The sequence below is a fragment of the Moschus berezovskii genome, chromosome 6 (assembly GCF_049115385.1).
Source record: "Moschus berezovskii isolate FMDL1 chromosome 6, NW_MosBer_1.0, whole genome shotgun sequence".
In the NCBI taxonomy this organism is placed as follows: Eukaryota; Metazoa; Chordata; class Mammalia; order Artiodactyla; family Moschidae; genus Moschus; species Moschus berezovskii.
The window spans coordinates 70,613,137-70,631,583 of NC_142465.1; the positions used below are offsets into that span (position 1 = coordinate 70,613,137).

Consider the following 18,447-nt stretch of genomic DNA (forward strand, 5'->3'; position numbering starts at 1 on the left):
AGACCCTATGTCCTGCACGCCTCACTGTTTACTGTTGGAACCTTTCCAAGTGTTCTGACTCCTGAATGAGATGAACTTTTATATATGCCAGGCGTTGTTCTAAAAACGTATCTTGTACTTATGTCATTTACTTTTCACAAAACCCTCTGAGATAGTACTATTATTATTTTTGTTTTCAGGACAAGGAAGCTGAGGCAGAGAGAGGTGACATAACTTGGAGTTCTTCCAGCTTGTAAGTGGTAGAGCCAGAATTCAGAACAGTCTAATTCCAGATTAGTTTTCATTCTTAGCAATCCGGACTCACAGTATGTTTAAATAATTCCAGTAAATAATTAACTACTAAAGATTGATTCTAGGCAAACTGATCATGTTACTGAAACTTTATTTTTTCACTTTATATTTTTTTTTTCTATAAGAGATGAAGGTGATATTTTGAAGACAGTTTTACTGTTTACTTGGATTTGTATTTTTGTAGATACTTTATAGTCTTCTACCTGTATCTTTAATTTGCATCCCTGATTATGTCTGTTATTGTTTTGTAAATGGCACATACCATTTTTTTTTTTAATCATACAAACCCAAGATACCTAGTAAACATCCTGGATTCTGTTTATGTCATATTAAAAAAGAAGAAAAAGATAACAGAGGAGTAAATTGATTGAATGTGAATAGTAAAATACCCCAAATAAGATAATGGCATGTGACTATGTTGGAGACTAGGGTACTTAAAAGAAAGTAGGGGAAAAAAAGTGTAGTGATATAAAAGCACACTGCTTGTGGAGTTAGGCGTCTTGAATTTAGGTTTGTTTGGCCATTTGCTAGCTCGGCAGCATAGGGTATCACTTTCTTCAGATGTAAGATGAGGATAATAACAGACCTTCCTCAGGACTCTTGTGAAGATTAAATGAGGTAATAAATATTAAGGTTTTGAAAAGTACCTGGCACCAAGAAACCTTCTAAGTATTAGCTATTATTGTTTTGGTTATCTATTGCTGTGTAACAAACCACTCTGAAGTTTAAGTGGCGTTAAACAACAGCCATTTTAAATGTTTATGATTCTGAGCATCAACGATTTGGGCTGGACTCAGCTATGTGGTTCTGCTGGTCTTGTCTAGGATCACTTAGGGTGCTGTATGTCATCTGACAGGTTGATTGGGTCTAGGTAATCTGTGATAGCCTCACTCACATGTCTGTTTGTGGTGTTGAGTATCATCTGGAGTGCCTGTCAGCTGGTTCTCCTCCACACAGCCTTTCCAGTAGGCTAGTTTGCAGTTCTTCATATGGCATTCTGAGAGTAGTGAGAGAGTAAGAGCTAAAACTGTAGGCTTGTGTCAGGAGGCCCCCAAGATTACCCCAGGTTGGATAATTTGCTAAGAGGACTCAAAGGACTCAGCATATAGTTGTACTCATGCTGTAATATATTACAGCAAAACAATGCCAAGTAAAATCAGCAAAGGGAGACGGTACATGGGGGTGAACGCCAGGAGAAATCAAGCACAAACTTCCAAAAGTCTTCTCTTAGGGGAGTCACACACGATATAGTTAATTCTCACAGCAACAAGTTATGACAGCACATGAAATGTCGTCTGTCAGGGTAGCTCTTTAGAGATTGAGTGCCCAGGCTTTTTACTGGGGTTTGAACATGTAGATATCTTCTATGTTCCCAAACTCTAGACTAAAAAGAAAAGCCTATCAGCATAAGCTATATTGTTTGTACAAATAGTTTAAGTGCAATGAACCATTCTTACTGAAAATCTTCCTGAAATCTTAAGTTCCCAGGTGCCAACCAAGGGCCAACCCTGTAAACATGCTTTTTCAAAGATAGCAGTCGGGTCTGCCATATTAACTCTTTCTGCATGGGCCTTTGGGAGCTAGATCTAGGCTTGGAACTCCTGTGCTGTCATTCTTGTCACATTCTATTGATCAAATCAAGTTACAAGGGTAACCCAGATTCAAAGGGGTGGAAAATAGACCACCCCTTTTGGGATAATACAGGGATGAGAGGAAATTGACTTTCTCTGTTTTGTCTTCTGCCATAGATATTACCATCTATCTCAAAATAAATATTTTAAAAAATACAGCTCACTATGTTTGTGTCTATAATCATGTTTGCAGAATTTGCCTTTATCTGTTTTGTATTAATTTTCAGATCAATGATTGGATTTCATTATTTTACAAGATTTGGTTTAAGAAAACTAAAGGAGAGGAAAATATGATTGGGTGGAAATTGTATTACTCTGTTTTTCTAAATTTAATTAAAAGCAGTCGTAGTAAATATGAAATGACCTCTTGTTCACTGTTTTTCTCTTACTCTGCTTCCTTACACATGTTAAATATTAATTTCCAATTAAAATATGACTTTTTAACATTGCATTCTGTCCTACATTAAGAGGATGGCTGGGCTTAATCAGAAGTCTATCTTGGCTATGATTAAAGAGTTCAGAAGGAACTGGCACACTCTTTGTAACTCTGAGAGAACTACTGTGTGTGGTGCAGACTCCATGCTCTTGGCATTGCAGCTTTCCATGGCAGAGAACAACAAACAGGTTAGTAGACTGTATTTAGGTTAACTTTTTTTAAAATGAATTTTGGTTGCTGCCCATTTGAATAAGCTTAATTGCATTAATTTCTAGGCAATATGTGCTCATCTATGATGTCATTATACTTTATTCACAAATGCCTCTGCATGTCAGTGTCAAAATATTGCAGTTGGATTTGAAATGATTTGTTAATTTGTCAAAATTGAAGCTTTTATATGTATAATTTAATGTGTGACATGTACATTTGATGTTTAATTTATAATTTTAAGGTAAACATACAACTCTTATGATTATTATGGTTAAAAATTATTTTTATAAGACTTCTGCAAAAAGTTGTAGAAGGCACACATAAATAATGTTTATTTAAATGTAATCAAGTTTTATGACTAATTTCAGACTCTGTGGTATAGATTAATTATTCCTAAGCCAGGCTGTGAAGCAGAATCACTTGGTATTTTTAAATCACTTAGCTTTTAAAAAGTACTGGCTCCTGTGTCCTAATCTTGGACACTGATTTTCCTGATCTTCACTGAGACCCTGGAAATTGTCTTATTTTTTTAAGCAAACTTTTAATCTTTATAACCTGAAGTGATTTTTGCACAGTTGGCTTGGGCCAAAAGAGTGTTTGGAATAAGCTGTACCTAAGGGTTGAGAGATGTTCTGATGAAAGAAGGATGAATGTAGGCTGGAGTGGTAAGGGAAGTCTTCTTGTTCTTTACTTAAAGGAGGGAAGTCTTTGGATGGGAAGAATTTGAAGAAACAGTGAAGGAAGGAGATAATCAGTTCAGAGGAAGCATCTAGGGGGATTAAAATCATGATGGTTTGAAAATGGTCAGGAGACTTAGCATTATCTTGACTAGAAAAGAAGATTTTTAAAGGGTAAAATGTTTTCAATGGGTCTATTGGGCTAGATAGTGAAATGACATTCTGATGAATTATTTTAATTCTATATGTCAGTAGTTCCCAGACTTTTGAATTTCATATACTAGTAAAATTTCCCTGTCAAATTAGACATTGACAGATTTGAACATTTCTCATGTTAGCACATAAAACCATTGAGAAAAAATAGTGACTAGAACCATCATTTTGAAAAAGAAAGAATAATTTAACACCTAAAAATTAGGAATTTTAAACAGTGCTTAAGTACATGGTGGCTCAGAGGTTAAAGCGTCTGCCTCCAATGAGGGAGACCCGGGTTCGATCCCTGGGTTGGGAAGATCCCCTGGAGAAGGAAATGGTAACCCACCCGAGTATTCTTGCTTGGAGAATCCCATGGATGGAGAAGCCTGGTAGGCTACAGTCCACGAGGTCACAAAGAGTTGGACACGACTGAGCGACTTCACTCACTCAAGTACACCTTTGAAAGGATACCTTTTGAGGTATCTTTTTCTTAAACTGTCTATTCGTATCCAATGCTTATTTTGTTGTTTAATCACTAAGTCGTGTTTGTCTCTTTGGGAACCCATGGCAGGCTTCTTGCTTACTTTACTGTTGACTTATTTTTGCCTCTTTCTTACACTTTGAAAGAGTTCTACGTGTATTTTAGATGCTCTCTTGTACACTTTGTCGATATCTTTCAGTATATGCTCCATTTACCCATGTTCATTGGATATACTTCCCTTATGTTCAGTTAGGTTCAGTTGCTCAGTTGTGTCCAACTCTTTGGGACCCCATAGACTGCAGCATGCCAGGCCTCCCTGTTCATCACCAAATCCTGGAGTTTGCTCAAAGTCATGTGCATTGAGTCAGTGATACCATCCAACCATCTCATCCTCTGTCATCCCCTTCTCCTCCTGCCTTCAATCTTTCCCAGCATCAGGGACTTTTGAAATGAATCAATTCTTCACATCAGGTGGCCAAAGTATTGGAGTTTCAGCTTCAACATCAGTCTGTCCAGTGAATATTCAGGACTTATTTCCTTTAGGATAGATTGGTTGGATCTCCTTGCAATCCAAGGGACTCTCAAGAGTCTTCTCCAACACCACAGTTCAAAAGCATCAATTCTTTGGTGCTCAGCTTTCTTTATAGTTCAACTCTCACATCCGTACATGACTACTGGAAAAACCATAGCCTTGACTAGACGGACCTTTGTTGGCAAAGTAATGTCTCTGCTTTTTAATATGCTGTCTAGGCTGGTCATAATTTTTCTTCCAAGGAGAAAGTGTCTTTTTATTTCATGGCTGCAGTCACCATCTGCAGTGATTTTGGAGTCCAAAAATATAAAATCTATCACTGATTGCACTGTTTCCCCTTCTATTTCCCATGAAGTGATGGGACTGGATGCCATGATCTTAATTTTGTGAATGTTGAGCTTTAAGCCAACTTTTTCACTCTCCTCTTTCACTTTCATGGAGGCTCTTTAGTTCTTCACTTTCTGCCATAAGGGTGGTGTCATCACTCTGTATATCTGCTGCTGCTGCTGCTGCTAAGTCACTTCAGTCGTGTCTGACTCTGTGTGACCCCATAGATGGAAGCCCACCAGGCTCCCCCGTCCCTGGGATTCTCCAGACAAGAACACTGGAGTGGGTTGCCATTTCCTTCTCCAATGTGTGAAAGTGAAAAGTGAAAGTGAAGTCGCTCAGTCATGTCCGACCCTTAGCGACCCCACGGACTGCAGCCTACCAGGCTCCTCCATCCATGGGATTTTCTAGGCAAGAGTACTGGAGTGGCTTGCCATTGCCTTCTCTGTCTGTATATCTGAGGTTATTGATATTTCTCCTGGCAATCTTGATTCCACCTTGTGCTTCATCCAGCCCAGCGTTTCTCATGATATACTCTTGTCAGACCTCTCTCCTGAGTCTTACTCTGGTATGGTCAAGTACTTGCTGAACATTTCTGTCCACATCCATTTTTAAAAGTAGATTACATTGTTTGCTCCCTGAACTTCCTAACCTAACCTTCCATTATTTACTCAGTCACTGAAGCTGGACACCCAAGAAACATCATAGGGTCTCTTTCCTTTGTTCCCCTTTGCAGTTCATTTCCAAATCTTACCAAATTTACTGCCTGAGTATTTAAAAAAGAATATGTCCTTCTTTAGTAATCTGGAGAAATGGTGCTAAAGTAAATAATAGATTATGAGGATATTAAACTTCAGTATTGTAATGAAATGGGCTAGATGAAGGTTAAACCTTGGTGACCATGAACTAGAACTAGAAAATAAGAGAGAAAATGAAATTATTAAGAATCATTATTGTATAGTGATTGAGGAGGGGTGTTCTAGAATCAAACAGTTCATATTCAGATTACCTCTTTTGTTGGTTTGTGAGTAATTAAAAAGTATATCCACAAACTAAGTGACATATACCCTGAAGAAAATTTAGTTCTCATTGTAAAAATTTTGACATATTAAAATATTTAATCCAAGTCATTTTTTCTTTAGGATTTGCCTGTGTAGAGTTCACTCAAAATCTCTTTCTCTTTGTTAATTTTCTACTTATTAATTCTCTTAATTTACTGAAAATTCAGGCTCTGGGTGGGAAAGAAGAGGAAAGATGAAATGCAACTGAACTTTTCTCAGTTCGTGTGTATATATGCACGTTTGCAGTGGAGATGGTGGGTTGTGGGTCAGTTTTGCTTTACCTCTTCATGTGCAGAGTCAGCTCAAGCATTCCATCTGTGCTTAGACTTTGTCACTTGGCAATGTGCAGCATACACCGAAATAGCAGATAGTAAGGTGGACTTGGAAGGACTGATGCTAAAGCTGAAACTCCAATACTTTGGCCACCTCATGTGACGAGTTGACTCACTGGAAAAGACTCTGATGCTAGGAAGGATTGGGGGCGGGAGGAGAAGGGGATGACAGAGAATGAGATGGCTGGATGGCATCACCGACTCTATGGACATGAGTTTGAGTGAACTCCGGGAGTTGATGATGGACAGGGAGGCCTGGCGTGCTGTGATTCATGGGGTCGCAAAGAGTCGGACACGACTGAGCAACTGAACTGAACTGATCTGAACTGAAGGTGGACTTGGTTGTACATATCCTTCATCTATATTTTCCATCCTGTGCTTTGAGCATTAGGTTTTTAATTCTGTGAAGTTTAAGAATAGAAGTCCCTAAAGTTGGAGAAGACTCTTGAGAGTCCCTTATACTGCAAGGAGATCCAACCAGTCCATTCTAGAGGAGATCAATCCTGGATGTTCATTGGAGGGACTTATGCTAAAGCTGAAACTGCAATACTTTGGCCACCTCATGCGACGAGTTGACTCACTGGAAAAGACTCTGATGCTGGGAAAGGTTGGGGGCGGGAGGAGAAGGGGACGACGGAGAATGAGATGGCTGGATGGCATCACCGACTCTGTGGACATGAGTTTGAGTGAACTCCGGGAGTTGGTGATGGACAGGGAGGCCTGGCGTGCTGTGATTCATGGGGTTGCGGAGAGTCGGACACGACTGAGCGACTGAACTGAACTGAACTGAACTGAAAGTATAGTCTTTACAACTGAATTTGACTACAGTAAAACCTTTGAATACCTGGTTGTTAGTCTGTTTATTGGTGTGTTTGTGTTCTTAATTGCTTTGGTGGGGAGAAAGAAAATAACCTTTGAGTTCCAGGGTTTTGGCATATTTTCTGAGGAGGGGAGATATTTTAGCTTAAATAAGGTGACACATCTCTAGCAGTTTTATACCACTAAAAATTTAATCTATAATAGATTCACTGAGGATTTTTTACTTCATTATATGGCAGATATGTATAATTTCATTGTTGTTGTTTAGTCGCTCAGTTGTGCCCGACTCTTTGTGACCCCATGGATGGTAGCATGCCAGGCTTCTGTGTCCATGGGATTCTCCAGACAAGAACACTGGAGTGGATTGCCTTTCCTTCTCCATCACTTCATTCAGTTCAGTCACTCAGTCATATCCAACTCTTTGCAACCCCATGAACCGCAGCACGCCAGGCCTCCCTGTCCATCACCAACTCCCAGAGTTCACCCAAACCCATGTCCATCAAGATGCCATCCAACCATCTCATCCTCTGTCGTCCCCTTCTCCTCCTGCCCCCAGTCTTTCCCAGCATCGGGGTCTTTTCAAATGAGTCAGCTCTTCGCATCAGGTGGCCAAAGTATTGGAGTTTCAGTTACAACATCAGTCCTTCCAATGAACACCCAGGACTGATCTCTTTTAGGATGGATTGGTTGGATCTCCTTGCAGTCCAAGGGACTCTCAAGATTCTTCTCCAACACCACAGTTCAAAAGCATCAATTCTTCTGTGCTCAGGTTTCTTTATAGTCCAACTCTCACATCCATACATGACCACTGGAAAAACCATAGCCTTAACTAGATGGACCTTTGTTGACAAAGTAATGTCTCTGCTTTTTAATATGCTATCTAGGTTGGTCATAACTTTCCTTCAAAGGAGTAAGCATCTTTTAATTTCATGGCTGCAGTCACCATCTGCAGTGATTTTGGAGCCCAGAAAAATAAATTCAGCCACTGTTTCCCCATCTATTTGCCATGAAGTGATGGGACCGGATGCCATGATGTTAGTTTCCTGAATGTTGAGCTTTAAGCCAACTTTTTCACTCTCCTTTTTCACTTTCATCAAGAGGCTCTTTAGTTCTTCTTCACTTTCTGCCATAAGGGTGGTGTCATCTGCATATCTGAGGTTATTGATATTTCTCCCAGAAATCTTGATTCCAGCTTGTGCTTCTTCCAGCCCAGCGTTTCTCATGATGTACTCTGCATATAAGTTAAATAAGCAGGGTGACAGTATACAGCCTTGACGTACTCCTTTTCCTATTTGGAACCAGTCTGTTGTTCTATGTCCAGTTCTAACTGTTTCTTCCTGACCTGCATACAAGTTTCTCAAGAGGCAGGTCAGGTGGTCTGGTATTCCCATCTCTTTCAGAATTTTCCACAGTTTATTGTGATCCACGCAATCAAAGGCTTTGGCATAGTCAATAAAGCACAAATAGATGTTTTTCTGGAACTCTCTTGCTTTTTTGATGATCCAGCGGATATTGGCAATTTGATCTCTGGTTCCTCTGCCTTTTCTAAAACCAGCTTGAACATCTCGAAGTTCACGGTTCACGTATTGCTGAAGCCTGGCTTGGAGATTTTGAGCATTATTTTACTAGCATGTGAGATGAGTTCAATTGTGTGGTAGTTTGAGCATTCTTTGGCATTGCCTTTCTTTGGAATTGGAATGAAAACTGACCTTTTCCAGTCCTGTGGCCATGGCTGTGTTTTCTAAATTTGCTGGCATATTTAGTGCAGCACTTTCACACCATCATCTTTGAGGATTTGAAATAGCTCAACTGGTATTCCATCACCTCCACTAGCTTTGTTCATAGTGATGCTTCCTAAGGCCCACTTGACTTCACATTCCAGGATGTCTCCCTCTAGGTGAGTGATCACACCATCATGATTATCTGGGTCATGAAGATCTTTTTTGTACAGTTCTTCTGTGTATTCTTCATTACTACATTGTAAGTAAAATTTTAGCTTTCCTTTCTTTGGTTCTGTAGTTTTAATTTGTCTGGCCATTGCCCTATTAGGGCTGTTTTTCAACTTAACTAGCCTTAAGAACCCTACGAGTATTCCTTTGAATGAAACAAAGATATTAATTTTATAACTTCATGGAAAGCTGTCATGGCACCTGTGGTTGACTGTCAGATTTGAAAATGATCCAATAGTGACATAAAAAATATGAAGAAACTGTTTTAAAAATTGTATTCTATTTATCTACCACCCTTCCCGCAACAAAATGTTATTTTACATTGAATAAGAAAAGATAAAGGAAACTGACAGTTTGATTGCTTCCAGTTTATCAGTTGTTATTTAATCTGTACACTCTTACTTTATAACCAAGGAAGCTGACTCAGGGATTTCAGTATCTTATTCAAGGTCATACATCCAATTAATGCTCTTAAGTAAACTTGCTATCTTTTCTCTTTCAATAAGAAGAATTCCAGTTAGTTAGAACAGTAAAGTTTATTTAAAATTTTGAATAATTATACAAGTAACTTTGGTAAAATGTAAAAAGTACAAGTACTCTGATAAGTGTAACTCACTTTTTCTCATTTTATTCTTGTGAAATACAATCCTTCTTATGTCCATCAGAGAACTAAAGCATTGAACCTTTTGAACTTCCTTCAAATATTCGCCAGCTGGCATGTTTTCTTAGCAAAACATTTTCTGATTTGACCACAAACTCTCTCAATCAGTTGTTACTGGTTTGAATAATAGAATATGCTGTCATGATGGGCACCTGATCGTGAAAACTGATATTTGAAGTGCATTTTTATTTGGATTTAAAATGTTTTTACAATCCCAGTATAAACACTGTTAATCTATTCAAAACCTTTTCTCACAAGATCAAGAACTTGTATAGTTTCCTTTAGTTATAGTCATTAGGATAGGACTTCCCAGGTGGTGCAGTGGTAAAGAATCTGCCTGCTAATGCAGGAGACACAAGAGACGTGGGTTCAGTCCCTGGGTTGTGAAGATCCCCTGGAGTTGGAAATGGCAACACACTCCAGCATTCTTGCCTGAAAAATTCCATGGACAGAGGAGCCTGGCAGGCTACAGACCATGGGGTTGCAAAGAGTCAGACACAACTGAGGACAGCACAGAGTCATTAGGATGAAATCTGTACGTTTATATTAGGCAAAATATTAATTTAGTTAACATGAAGGTTGTTGTTCCAAAATAGTTTTTAGGAATTTTTGAGATATAACAGTTTAGTTTTGAAACTCTAAATAATTGAATTAATTTAATTAAACTAGTTAATTAGTTTAACTTCGGAGAAGGCAATGGCAAGCCACTCCAGTACTATTGCCTAGAAAATCCCATGGATGGAGGAGCCTGGTAGGCTGCAGTCCGTGGGGTCGCTAAGGGTTGGACACGACTGAGCTACTTCACTTTCACTTTTCACTTTCACACATTGGAGAAGGAAATGGCAACCCACTCCAGTGTTCTTGCCTGGAGAATCCCAGGGACGGGGGAGCCTGGTGGGCTTCCGTCTATGGGGTCACACAGAGTCGGACACGACTGAAGTGACTTAGCAGTAGCAGTAGTTTAACTTAAATACCATTTGGAAATTCTTTGGTGTGTAAGTAACCTTTGTGGGATTGGGAAGTAAAGTATACAATTTTGATGCAATGCTGAGAAATTTCAAATCTGTCTTACATCTGGGTTATGGGTCCAGTGTTTGAGAGTTACTATTTTTTTTTTTTTTGATTGTGCATTGAACTAATTTCATGAAATATAATTAATTTTAATAATTTTTATTTAACGGATCCTTAAAGACAGTAAAGATAATTTTCTTAGTTGCTGCCATATGGATAAATAAAGAGTTAATTATTTTAAGGCAGTTTGCGCACCTTGTCTTAAATTTGGATATTAGTTAGAAAATATGGCTAATTTTTATAAAAGATACAGATTTGAAAGAATCAGATATGTAGAAATTAACGTATTTTTTGGCTTCCTTTTATTTCTTTCTATTAATCTTCATTGGCTAAAGATGATGTTATAATTTAGTTCCAATGAATAGTGCTATTTAAATACCCACCCATTTTTAAATGTTATTAATGGAAAGATATTGGTGTTAGCAAAAAGTGCTAACATGTTAAACTTAACTGTGGAAGAGGGAAGCAAAATATATTTCTCAAAACCACATATAGATACTTAATTATATTTGTTACTCATCCTGCATTGGAAAGCAGTAGTTAGGTTTTTTTTTAACTAAATTAGGTCTAGCATATTTTGGAGGGCATCATTGTTAATATCTGGGATACTTAAGTGGAACAGAATTCAGTCAATTAAAAAAAAATCTTCAATATGTCCACTGAGATAATTTATCATGAAGATATTGAAGAAGAGGAAAAAAAGAACAATTTTGCGTAATTAGTAACATCTGACAACTTACAGAAAGAAACCTGAACTGTTGGTTTTTGCATTTGTTTGTGATAGTTAAGTGTGATGATAAGCAGGGAAGGTTCAAAATTCTTCACTGACCCTAAATTGTAGCAGATATTTTAGCTTCCCTGGAAACAGTAATAAAACATAATTTTTAAAAATTTACATTTTATGATCATGCTTTAAGACTAACATTTGGGATAATGTAGTATGTAGGAATCCATTGTGGCACTGAAGTTTTAAATAGGAGACTAAAATTACCTTAGCAAAAATAACTAAAAGGAATTAGTGTTTCCTTAATCACTAGCACTTAAGTACAGCTCACTACTCACCCATATCCCCCACTTTTGGTAGAAGAAATTCAGTAAAGTTCAGGAAATAAGATGACTATATTTGTTAAGGATTTCCTTTGTGGCTTTGATGTTAAAGAATCTGCCTGCAATGCAGGAGACCTGGATTCAATCCCTGGGTGGGGAAGATCCCCTGGAGAAGGGAATGGCAACCCACTCCAGAATTCCTGCCTGGGAAATTCCATGAACAGAGGAATCTAATGGGCTACAGACCATGGAATTTCAAAGGACTGGACACAATTAAGCAACTAACACTTTCACTTTCTTTCATAGTTGTTAACTTTGTCAAGTGCAAACTTTTTATAGTTGATAGTATTTTTAAAAATCATCAAAATCTTTTCCTTTTATATCAGGTATTAATTTTATTCTTTAGTTCAACTTGGATGTTCTTTTAAAATCCGGTGGAATTCAATGTAGAGTTTTCTATGACAAAATTCAATTTGTAACATTCAGAAAACAAAGATCATGGCATCTGGTGCCATCACTTCGTGGCAAATAGATGGAGAAACTGGAAATGGTGGCAGATTTTATTTTTGGGGCTCCAAAATCACTGCAGATGGTGACTGCAGCCATGAAATAAAGAGACGCTACTCCTTGGAAGAAAAGTTATGGCCAACCTAGAAGGCATATTAAAAAGCAGAGACATTACTTTGCCAACAAAGGTCCGTCTAGTCAAAGCTTTGGTTTTTCCAGTAGTCATGTATGGATGTGAGAGTTGGACTATAAGGAAACCTGAGCGCAGAAGAATTGATGCTTTTGAACTGTGGTGTTGGAGAAGAATCTTGAGAGTCCCTTGGACTGCAAGGAGATCCAACCAGTCCATCCAAAAGGAGATCAGTCCTGGGTGTTCTTTGGAAGGACTGATGCTGAAGCTGAACTCCAATACTTTGGCCACCTGATGTGAAGAACTGACTCATTTGAAAAGACCCTGATTCTAGGAATGATTGAAGGCGAAAAGAGAAGGGGACGACAGAAGATGAGATTGTTGGATGGTATCACCGACTCAATGGACATGAGTTTGAGTAAACTCCAGGAGTTGGTGATGGACAGGGAGGCCTGGTGTGCTGCAGTCCATGGGGTTGCAAAGATTCGGACATGACTGAGTGACTGAAGTGAACTGATCTTAATTGTAAGTTAATGAGTAACTAGCATCCAATTTAATCATTTTATTTTTGGTAATTTTTTATTTTTATTCTCTTTCAGCATAGTGGAGAGTTCACAGTCTCTCTCAGTGATATCATATTGACCTGGAAATACTTTCTACATGAGAAATTAAACTTACCAGTTGAAAATATAAAAGTGATTGATCATTATGAGGACATCAGGAAGATTTATGATGATTTCTTAAAGAATAGTAACATGTTAGATCTGATTGATGTTTATAAAAAATGTAGTGATTTGACTTCTAATCGTGAAAATTATGAGAACATATCTCCTGTAAGTATTTTTTAAATAATTCTGTCTTAATCAAATTAAAATTTGGCTAGATTTATTTTAAGTGATGGTATTAGGATTTATAGTAACTTGATAATGCTTTTGCTTTTTGGATCATGTTAAAAGAGAAAATTTAGCTATCTGAAAGCTAGTCATTACTTGAGAGAAATATTTTGGTGGTAAGTTTTGTTGAACTTGTGTTATTAATATTTTGTTAAATTATAAGAACAGCTACTTATTAGATTAAAACCTTGTTAATAAATCAATACCAAATGTGTGATTTCTTTTTGAATAATGTCAAGGATTGCTTTTGTATTTTACTTTCTTGATTTAGGGTGCATCTGTTTTTTGGCATATAGAGTATAAACAATTGCTATGACTGTGGATTAATATTTTTTACTAAGGTGGAGTGTGATTTAATGAGAATGTTAAGTATGATACACTCTGCATGAGGTAATATTCTATTCCTTTTTTGCAGACATATTCATTACCTTATTTATTTATAGAGTATGAATTTTAAAGTTAATGGAGTATCATCCTTCATAGCTTGGTTGATAACTATTCTAAAATATATTTGAATATATCTAGTATGTTTTAACATATTGAAAATATATTTATCTTAACATTTACCAAGTGCCACTAAAGTAGTAATTAAACAGTGATAATAAAAAAAATAATTGTAGCCATAATTAGAAGAAAATGTTTACTGGAATTTCTTTTTTTTTGTTAGATGTATATATTTTATTTTTTCTGGAGCTATTACAAATGATATATGTTTAACTCAATTTCTACTTGTTCTTTGCAAGCATAGAAACATGCAACTGATTTTTGTATCTTAGTTTTGCATTCTGCAACCTTGTTAAATGCACTTATCAGTTCTAACAGCACTTTTGTAGATTATTTAGGATTTTCTACATAGACAGTCATGTCTTCTATGAATAGAAACAGTTGTATATCTTCTTTTCAATCACTGTGCCTTTTAATTCTTTTTGTTGCTGTACTACATTGGTAAGGACCTCCAGCGCAATATCAAAAAGATGTAATTACAGAGGTTATCTGTGTTTTGTTTCTGATCTAAGAGGGAAACCATTCATCTTTCAACATTAAACAAGAAGTTAGCTGTGGATATTTTATAGATACCTTTTATCAACTGAGGAATTTCCCTTCTATTCCTGGTTTGCTGAGGTATATACATGTAATAAGTATGGAGGGGCTTTCCTGGCAGTCCAGTGGTTAGGACACTGTGCTTCCACTGCATTGGGTACGAGTTCAATTCTAAGACAATAAACTACACATATTTCTTTTCAATAACTTGGCTGTAATGTTTTGGCTTCTTAGAATAGAAACCTCCACAATAACAGTTGTTTAAGATAATGGAAATTTGTTTCATTCTTTTGTAAAAGATGTCTAAAGGTAAGTAAGCATCTAGGACTTGTGTGATTGGTTCATGGTTATCAGATACCTAGGAGTTTTCTGTCATTCTGCCCTCTCCCATCTTAGTTCTTCACTTCTACCCTCAAGATCATTTGTGGTTCAAGGTAGTTGTTGGCGCTCCAGATGTTGTATCAGCATGTCTTGGAGCAGGAAGTGGTAAGGGAGGACAGTCTCTTTTCCTTTTAAGTGGTGTAGCTCTTTGGCTTCCATCTCACTATCCAAAGCTTAGTCACATGGCCACACTATGATGCTAGCCAGGATGGAGAATATAGTTTTTATTCTGTGTAGTAACATGCCAGAAACAAAAAGAAAGCTCAATGTAGTAAGGAAGAAGGGGAGAATGGATACTGGCAAGTGGTTGGTTGTCCTTGCCTCATTGAGCCGTCATGAAAATCCTTGCCCTTTTGTAACTTTCTCAAAATACATGCACGTGTATGCATACCCTGGCATACATACCCCCACCATAATAAGGATACTTGTGAGTGAAGACAGTTTTTTTTTAAATTCCCCTCTAGTTATATTTTATTTGCTTGCTTTTAGAGATGATTTTTAACTATTTTTCACAAAGTTAATTTAGAGAGACTAATGAAACACAAGTTTTAGATCGTAGGAATAACAAAAATTTCTGAAAAGCCAATGAGAGTATTATCTGCGTGAGTCTTTGTTTTCATTTTATCCTTTACCTCTTAAGTTCTCTAACAAGTTTCTTCATTTAAGTGAATTAACTAATAGTGTGAGATATATAAGGTTCTACATTTCAAGATGTTCTGCCTCCAAATATCAATATGTTTCCTCTGCAGAACATCAGGAAAGAAGTATGAACTGCTGAGATAGTAGTATATGAAGTAGAACATTTTCTCCATTTAAATCTTAGAAGACTAACAACTTGATCGATACATTACTCACAGGAAAGTTGCAGTGAGGAAAAAATGAGCAGGAAAATATCCTTAGATTGATTTTTTTTTAAATATGCTAAATATCTTAAAGTATCTTTAAAGATACATATCAGGCTAGTTTCTAAGGATCATGTCTGCGAGTCAGGATTCCTGATCCAGAGACAATGGCCCCGAGGGGATGGAACCCGAAGGCATCATTGAGAGTAACTGGAATGAGATTGTCGACAGCTTTGATGACATGAACCTCTCAGAGTCACTCCTCTGTGGCATATATGACTATGGTTTTGAGAAGCCCTCTGCCATCCAGCAGTGAGCCATTCTTCCTTGTATCAAGGGTTATGATGTGATTGCTCAAGCCCAATCTGGGACTGGGAAAACGACCACTTTTGCCATATCAATTCTGCAAGAGATTGAATTAGATCTAAAGGCCACCCAGGCCTTGGTCCTGGCACCCACTAGAGAGTTGGCCCAGCAGATACAGAAGGTAGTTATGGCCTTAGGAGATTACACGGGTGCCTCGTGCCATGCCTGCATTGGGGGTACCAATGTACATGCTGAGGTGCAGAAGCTGCAGATGGAAGCCCCCCATATCATTGTGGGTACCCCAGGCCGTGTGTTCGACATGCTTAACTGGAGATACTTGTCTCCCAAATACATCAAGGTGTTTGTACTGGATGAAGCTGATGAAATGTTAAGCTGTGGATTCAAGGACCAGATCTATGACATATTCCAGAAGCTGAACAGCAACACCCAGGTGGTTTTGCTCTCACCTACAATGCCTTCTGATGTGCTTTGAGGTGACCAAGAAGTTCATGAGGGACCCAATTAGAATTCTTGTCAAGAAGGAAGAGTTGACACTGGAGGGTATCCGTCAATTCTACATCAATGTGGAACGAGAGGAATGGAAGCTGGACACACTGTGCGACTTGTTTGAAACCCTGACCATTACCCAGGCAGTCATCTTCATCAACACCCGAAGGAAGGTGGATGGCTCACCGAGAAGATGCATGCCCGAGACTTCACCGTCTCTGCCATGCACGGAGACATGGACCAAAAAGGAGGAGATGTTATCATGAGGGAGTTCCGCTCTGGCTCTAGCAGAGTGTTGATTACCACTGACCTACTGGCCAGAGGCACTGATGTACAGCAGGTTTCCTTAGTCATCAACTATGACCTCCCCACCAATAGGGACAACTATATCCACAGAATCGGTCATGGCGGACATTTCGGCCTAAGGGTGTGGCTATTAACATGGTGACAGAAGAAGACAAGAGAACTCTTCGAGACATTGAGACATTCTACAACACCTCCATTGAGGAAATGCCCCTCAATGTTGCTGACCTCATCTGAGGGGGGCTGTTGTGCTACCTAGCACCAGCCAGGGATGAAACCGTGGAGGGGTCTGAGGAGCAGCAGGAGGGGGGAGGGAAGGGAGCCAAGGGATGGGCATCTTGTCATTTTTTTCTTTTTTTTTTCTTCTTTGACTCTTTGAATAAATGTCACTTTTTGAGGCAAAAAAAAAAAAAGATAGATACCAGAAAGTTCTAAAAGATTTCTGAATTTAAAGATCCTGAAATCTCATGATCCTGATAAGCATTCTTTGTTTTTGATTTATTGTAGCCTAAATAAGGTAAGAATTATAAGGGGTTAAGATAAAGATAATGCAGGGAAGTTCTGGGAACATAATTTGAATAATGCCCCTCTCCCTTTTATTTCCTACTTTTATAATTCCTCTCCTGAGGGATATGGATGCAGAGCCCCATGGGCATATAGGAGCATAAAGTGAAGTTACTCATTTGTGTCTGACTCTTTGCGGCACCATGGACTGTAGCCTACCAGGCTTCTCAGACCATGGGATTTTCCAGGTCAGAGTACCAGAGTGGGTTGCCATTTCCTTCTCCAGGGGATCTTTCCGACCCAGGGGTTGATCCCAGGTCTCCCGCACTGCAGGCAGACGCTTTACCCTCTGAGCTACTGGGGAAGCCCCGTCTAGGAGCACAGAAGTCTTTATTCTAACTGAACTCTAGGGAGAATTGGTACAGCGATTGCTTTCATAAGCTGAGCAGTTATCTGGAGGACAAAATCAGACCTCGGCTGAGGAGCAAATATGGTGACTCTTGAGAAGAACTTGGTGGTGGTAGTGGTTTAGGCACTAAGTCATGTCTGACTGTTATGATGCCATGGACTGCAGCCCTCCAGGCTTCTCTGTCCAAGGGATTTCCCAGGTAAGAATGCTGGAGTGGGTTGCCATTTCCTTCTCCAGGGGATCTTCCCAACCCAGGGATTGAATCCCAGTCTCCTGCATTGCAGGCAAACTCCTTCACTGCAGGTGGATTCTTTACCAACTGAGCTACGAGGAAAATCGTGAGAAGAGCTTAGCAGTCCTTAGAGATCTCGGAAAGATCAATACATGCCTTCTATGAGTGTGCCAGGGTTCTCTGACTCTCAGGAAGCCAGTAAGTAGCCCAACAGATGGTCTTACTGTTGGTGAAGCTTGAGAGACCACAAGAAGACTTTTACAGCCTAAGCAGCTGACTGGCAGCCTGTTTATTTCTCTACAGTCAGCTGAGCCTCAAAGAACTAGTGAAAAAAAGCTCTTTGGGACTCAGCTGTCTGTTTAGGTATATTAAATGATGACAGTTCTATGAATAATGGAAGTTGAAATGATCTCTACTCCTTATGGGGGCTTCCCAGGTGATGCTAGTGATAAAGAACCTGCCTGCCAATGCAGGAGATGCAGATTCGATCCCTGGATCAGGAAGATCCCTGGAGGAGGGCATGGCAACCCACTCCAGTATTCTTGAGGAGAATCCCATGGACAGAGGAGCCTGGCAGGCTACACTCCATGGGGTCGCAGTGTCAGACATGACTGAAGCGTCTTAGCACACATGTACTACTCCTTATGGAGCAGCAGTGGAATTCTCAGCTGA

At 38.8% G+C, this 18,447-nt stretch overlaps 1 protein-coding gene and 1 pseudogene across 4 annotated transcripts in view; both read left to right on the forward strand.

Annotated features, from left to right (window-relative positions):
* Nucleotides 1-18,447, forward strand: part of PARPBP (PARP1 binding protein) — a 62,524-nt gene that overhangs the window by 1,155 nt on the left and 42,922 nt on the right. For 3 of the 4 annotated variants that reach the window (XM_088837152.1, XM_055394444.2, XM_055394446.2), the window contains exons 2-4: nt 180-232; nt 2,391-2,546; nt 12,957-13,190. In XM_088837152.1, coding sequence (XP_088693278.1) covers nt 2,394-2,546; nt 12,957-13,190 — 387 coding nt within the window. In that variant the 5' untranslated portion in view covers nt 180-232; nt 2,391-2,393. The remainder of the gene's footprint in view (nt 1-179; nt 233-2,390; nt 2,547-12,956; nt 13,191-18,447) is intronic. The other variant, XM_055394445.2, reaches the window with a different exon arrangement.
* Nucleotides 14,548-18,442, forward strand: LOC129535809 (eukaryotic initiation factor 4A-I pseudogene; annotated as a pseudogene).